The sequence below is a fragment of the Triturus cristatus genome, chromosome 10, assembly GCF_964204655.1.
Source record: "Triturus cristatus chromosome 10, aTriCri1.1, whole genome shotgun sequence".
Taxonomy (NCBI): Eukaryota; Metazoa; Chordata; class Amphibia; order Caudata; family Salamandridae; genus Triturus; species Triturus cristatus.
The window spans coordinates 1177511280-1177517939 of NC_140593.1; the positions used below are offsets into that span (position 1 = coordinate 1177511280).

General features: G+C 42.0%; 1 protein-coding gene across 1 annotated transcript; it reads right to left on the reverse strand.

Moving 5' to 3' along the window:
- Positions 1-4579: 4579 nt before the first annotated feature.
- Positions 4580-5506, reverse strand: LOC146796935 (olfactory receptor 1f45-like). The gene has a single exon (XM_085630270.1). It carries the CDS (start codon positions 5504-5506, stop codon positions 4580-4582), a length of 927 nt encoding a protein of 308 aa, XP_085486396.1.
- Between the last annotated feature and the right edge of the window lie 1154 nt (positions 5507-6660).

Here is a 6660-nt window from a genome sequence, read left to right on the forward strand (position 1 = left end):
GCTTATGGAAATCATTACCTTAAACTCTTCCCCTCACTCCAAAGACATATTCCTGGGTGATTTCAATCTCCATTGGGACAACCCCCTGGACAAGCAGGTTAACACCCTCAAAACCTTCCTAGCAGACCTTTCCATGACTCAATTTATCTCAATGCCAACTCACTCAAAAGGTGCCACTCTTTACTGAATAATTTCTAAACACGATACAATTGAATCTCTCTCGGTCAGTCCCTGTGACTGGTCAGACCATCACATTTTACCTTCCAAATTCCTTCAAGTTACAAGAAAACTTTCTCACAACAAAGAAAGGAAAAACATTGGATAAGAAACACAAAAAACATCGAGTGGAACAACCTGGCTTCCCATTGTGAGAAGGTTCAGAGAAAGACAAAAACCCATGGTTCAGCGAAGCCTTAAATGAGGAGAGACACAACTTAGATTAACGGAACGGAACTGGAGGCAACAACCTTCCCCCAATCATCCTATAATAAAAGTATTCTACAATCAAAAAAAGACTTTTTCAGATCAGAACTAGACAAGGCCAAAAATAGACCAAAGAAACTTTTCGAAATTCTGAAACAACAGTCCAACAAATTAGCCAAATCCTCAATCCTTACATCGAAATCTCAGTTGAGTAGTGTTGAATTTTTGCAATTTTTCACAGCTAAAACGAACTCCCTGCAACTCGAACTCACTGAGACATCAGACAACTCTGCCTCAACAAGGAGCAGTCTAGCCATAACTCCGGCAATGCTAGAACTTCCGCTACCTAAAAATAACTCTCACTAGGACGCGTTTAGACTCTACGATCTAAATGACATCACCAATATCTTAGCAACGATCAAACTCAACAACCACTTTAACAACCCTATACCCTCCAATTGTTTACCGCACCTCTTCCATATCATCGCACCACTCTGGACCAAAATCATCAATGGCTCTCTTTCACAAGGCCACATCCCAGACTGCCTAAAAACAGGCCAAGTCACCCCTATCCTGAAAAAACCGACAGCAGATAACTCCGACCCCAACAATTTCCGACCTATAACCAACATTCCTATGCTAGCTAAGGTCCTGGAAAAATGTGTGCAGCAACAACTAAACCAACACATCTCGCACTTCAATCTTCTGAACACTCACCAATCGGGTTTCAGGCCTGGACATAGCACAGAAACAGCCATACTACACATTGTAGATGATGCCCTGCAAGCTCTTGACCACAACAAAACATGCCTGCTAGTCCTACTTGACCTCTCATCGGCCTTCGATACGGTTAATCATGACAAACTTCTAAGAAGACTAGAAAACAGGATGGGTTTTTCGGGTAAAGTCCTTCAGTGGTTCAAATCCTTTCTGGAAAACAGAACGCAATCATACATGATCAACAACAATCTCTCCGTTTCCTCCCTGAACTTGTTGGGAGTTCCTCAGGGCTCCACTCTATCTCCCATGTTATTCAACCTATATGTTGAACCTCTCACCGAGTTACTACAGCAGGAGAACATCTCCTTCTACATGTACGCAGATGACACCCAACTGTACATCAAGATCTCCTCGATCGAAGAAATAAAGTTAATGAACCAAGCTCTCAAAAAGACTGTCCAATGGCTGTCAACTAACTTCCTCAAGCTGAACTCTCAAAAACAGAGTTTCTCTTAATCACCCCCCCCCCCCCAAGAACTCCACGGAGATAAAGGAATGGATCAAAACTATCACCGCGTTGAAATGCACGCCAATTGTAGTAGACTCCTCCTTATCACTAGGTATCACGCTAGATAAGAACTTCAACATGCAACATCACATCAAATCATTGACTAAAAACGCCCGCTTCCACCTCAGTTATCTCAGAAAAATGAAACCTTTTCTCGAGAGTTCCGACCTCAAATCCGCAGTCCAGTCATTAGTTATCTCAAGGCTTGAATACGGCTGCACCACCCTCTCTGGACTTCCCAAAATCTCTACCGCACCGTTAAAAGCCAGTCTCAATGCAGCAGCTAGACTCATAACAGGGTCTAGGAAATTTGACCACATTTCACCTCACCTGAAAGCTCTCAACTGGTTACCCTACGAAGCCCGAATCCAGCTACAAATAGCTTGCATCACACACTCGGCGTTACACCAAAACACTCCCCAGTACCTAGCCCAAAAACTCACCTTATCTGGAGGAAACAGACAATCAAGGAGTTCAAACAATCTACTTCTGAAACCCTCACATTTTAAAAAATCTAAAACTTCCAACATAGCTTTCTCCGGGGCTGTGCCAAGGATATGGAACTCTCTTCCACCCTTCATCAGAAAACTCTCCGCTACACTTCTCTTCAAAAAGGAAGCAAAAGCATACCTGATGAGCAAAGTCCTACTTTAATTCTGCACAATCCCGACCCCAGAACCTCAACCACTAACTACCTTGTCTTTGGGTTCCTTGACAGGAACTATGAACTACATGAGCTTGAACTATATCGTAAGGCTCAGAGCATTGCTTCCTAATGCTGACACGTAAAGTGTATACCGACATGAACGTTGAATGTTTTACCACTTGAACTATTCATTTCATTGTTTACTCCTTGTTTCTTTCGGAGTTTGTCTTTTTATATGCTATGTTCTCCTTTGTAAGTGTTCACCGTATGCTTTCTGTAAAGCGCTCTGTTACCCTTACCTGGGTCTGGTTCGCGCTCTATAAAACTCTAAAATAAATAAATAAATAAATAAATATTTCTGATAATGTTTTGAGAAATTTACAGTTTTTGCAGTTAGCATAGCTTACAAATCTCACTTGTTTTAGCACTGTCAAGTTTATTTCTTTTGCATTTTACTGTAACAGATCCCAGACGGATCAAAATGCCCTATACAGTGAGATCTATGTTAGTAGCATATTTGTGACATACATCCATGCTGGCAATGTGTACTAAATGTAGGTGTGCCACATGCCTTTTATGGGCTACACCAACAGCCCCCCCCTCATCTACACATAGAAAGGGTGGCATTTGTTTCCCTCTCACTTGGCTACAGCGCTGTTTCGTGCGGCGATAAGATGCATGGTGACCTTAGACTCTATAAATGCAACCACACACGCCTGGCATAACCTAACCAACCACCAAGCGGTCTCCATCCTTTATTCCCCTCTCACTCCTGTTGAAAGGTGCGCCTGGCTCCCGACTATCACAGAACCAGAAGTAGTGCGGGCCATGCAAACCCTAGATATATCAGTGATTGGGAACTTCTTCGCAAATGGTAGGGGGCGGGACTGGGAAGAGCTGGTCGCTAACAAGCCAGATGTCTCCCCCTTAATGATATTTCATTACTACAGAGCCCGAAGTGCACTCCGAGAGTTATTGGGCAATGAGCTGTTGGAACACCCAGAAGTAGTGCCCCTCACCACAATGCTGTGCACCGATTTCCCATGTAGGCTAGTCTCGCATATATACAGTAATACACAAGAACTCCCTCGGAACCAGTTAATTAAGGTAAGGCTTGAGTGGCAATTGGACTTAGAGGTTCAATTAGATGACGATACGTGGAAGTACTGCTGTGAGGCCACACAACGTATTTCCCTGAACGGTAGACACATTCAATTGAAATTTCTTAATAGAATATATCAAACACCAGTCCGGTTATATAGGTTTGGTTTGCGCGATACCGACAAATGCGGTAGATGTGGAGAGGAAGCGGCTGGCTTCTTGCACTTAGCATGGTTATGCCCTTCAATTGCCAACTTTTGGATATTATTATTCTCTAAGCTAAGTGAGATTACTGGGGATACTATAAGGCAAGACCCAATGTTGGCTTTGTTGGGCTTTTCCAAGCAAGTCCGAAAAGATATCAGGTGCTTAATAGACATGGGCATTCTGATAGCAAAATGAGTGGTGGCTATTCACTGGGCACGCGGTCTCCTCCCACCCTGACTCAATGGTCCAGAGACATGCTGTTCTGCAACACGCAATCTGAATCATACAGTGAACTTCTTCCCCCTAGGAGCCGCCCTAAAACAATCTGGAGCTTATGAAAGGTTACTTAGAAAGCCAGAAATGAGGGAACTTAACAATGGGAGCCCTTGATGTAATACTAGATTTGAAGTGCGCACAGGTGCCACTCTGCTCAAACAATCAGTGTTTTATGTATTACCCTTACAGCAATGAAGCTTGGTGTACACTTATGATCGCTGTGATGGTTTATGTTGTTATTTTATTCCCTTTTTGTTTTACTTTTTTTCTGTGGTCGCAATGTATGTATTGTATCTTTCCTTTTGATCATAAAAACCAATAAATAAAAAAAATGTAGGTGTAGCTGTTTGCATTTGGTTACAGGGCGAGAAAGCCGTGTGAGTTTGTGCACTACAACAAATTGACATGTTTTGTAGCAGTCACAAAATGGCTTTCACAAACGTTTTCTAGAAGTATACATTGAAACTTGTTAGTGTTGCTGGTTGACAAGCGTGATATATCCACTCAGGATGAGGTCGGAGACCTGTGGCTACCTATTAGTTGTGCAACCACAGCAGGATTCAAGGCAGCCATTTAAGTGTCATGTGTTCATGTTGCATCTTCCGTCGTTACTTCCTCATTTCTGAATTTGATGCTTCTCAGAATGAATTCCAGGTTTTCCGAAGAGCCCCTTTTAACTCATTGTTCCTCAAGCTGTAGATGAATGGATTTACCATGGGGGTCACCACGCTGTATACAACACTGATCGTCCTATCATATTCAAAGGAGTAACTTGATGATGGCTTGATGTACGTGAAAAGAATTGCACCATAGAACAATGAAACACAAATAAGGTGAGGTGTGCAGGTGGAGAATGCCTTGCCCCTTCCCTTCGATGACTGAATCTTTAGTACAGCGGAAATTATTTTGATATATGATATCAGAATTAAAATCATGGGCGCCATGACAATGAGAGAGGCTACAGTAAAAATGATTAATTGAATGGCAAAAGTGCTGGAGCAGGAAAGCTTTAGCATAGGTGGGATATCACAGAAGAAATGATGGATTTCTTTGGAGCCGCAAAACGATAGCCTGGCAGCCGTGGCTGTATGCAACATTGAATTTAAGGACAGTGTCACCCAGGAACCAATCACCAACTGGACACAAAGTTGCCAGGTCATAATGCTGCTGTAGTGCAAGGGGTCACAGATTGCTACGTAGCGGTCAAAGGCCATCAGCGCAAGGACAAAGCTGTCCATGTTTCCAGTACAGTAGAAGAAATACATCTGGGTGAAACACTCATAGAATGAAATGGTGTTTTGGCCAGAAAAGAGATTGAACAGCAGTTTGGGGACTGTGGTTGTTGACAAACACATGTCCACTATGGACAGATTGCAGAGAAAGAAATACATTGGAGTGTGCAGCCGGGGGCTTCGGATGATCACTGAGATTATAGCAACATTTCCAATCAGGGTGGTAAAATACATGAAGAAGAAGAGCACAGATAAGAAACAATTCAGCTGAGGGTTTGTTGATAGTCCCAGAAGAATGAAGTCAGCCATGATGCTTTGGTTTTCCTGCACCATTGAGCCAACCTTCCTGTAAGATTAAAGCAGAGGTGACATCATTAGTATTTAATTTAACAATAACAATAACAATAACAATTATTAAAAAAATATTAATAATTTTAATTAACCCAAATACGGAGCTATCTGTTTTTAAATTGCAGCACGTGAGGGTAGACATTCTGAGTTATTTCCCATTGTGACTTAGCAAGTGGAACATGACTTTGATGTTCATTAAAACGGCTCACTATTCTGATCAGGTTTACTTGGCCAAGCTTTATGGTACAGTCTTGCGCTAGGAGAGATGGGGGTGAAGAAAGCTGAGGTAGATGGTGATAGAGCGCTTTCAGCAATCTATATTGTATGGGTGCACTATATTCATGGTTAAGACGTACTCACATGTAGTTTATCATTTGCCGTGTTTTATGATCATTAAGATGTATTTAGTTAAACCATTTAAACATTGATCGTAGTGAAAACATTCAAGTAGGACTGTATATATTGAAGTTCCTGAATGTGTAAGATACAGGATGATATTATATTCATATAGTGTAATTGTGACTAGTTTAAGTTGTCTGAGTCCTGGCCCAAAATCGCAGATTGTTTTCAGTTTCGCATCTCCTTGGTCTCTCAAAGAAATAATAATTAAATGCATTTTGTGTTCGAAAAACAGAGTGTTCTCATCCTTCTGCAGGTGCAGGAATGCAAACTCGTTATTTTCAGATTGAAGAAGATACTCGGAATGTCTTTGAAGATGGCTGGAAAGCGAGATGGGAGGATGCCTTTCGTGTCTGGCCTATCTTGAATCAAGGCCATTCGGACAAAGAAGATTTAATTAAAAGGCTCCTGGAAATTTACCACACAGACAAAGTTGCAATGGAAAGTTTATGATGACGTATTGCCAATTGAATCCCATGTTTATGATGCGCAGGGACAGTGAAACCAGACTTCTGCTAGCTTTCGGAGGAGAAGGAGCATCTTAGAGCGAGCTCCAAGGCCTTAAGCTTATCAACCCATTTGACGTGAGTACTTCTTTGGAAGTCAACACTTGCTGACACCTTTGGGAAATGATGGAAGGGAACTAGGTAAGACCGCCATTTAGAGCAGTGTAGGGAAAGATATTTTATTTCTTCCTAATAAAAAGGGACCTAGACTCTGCATCTATTCTTTGTTGC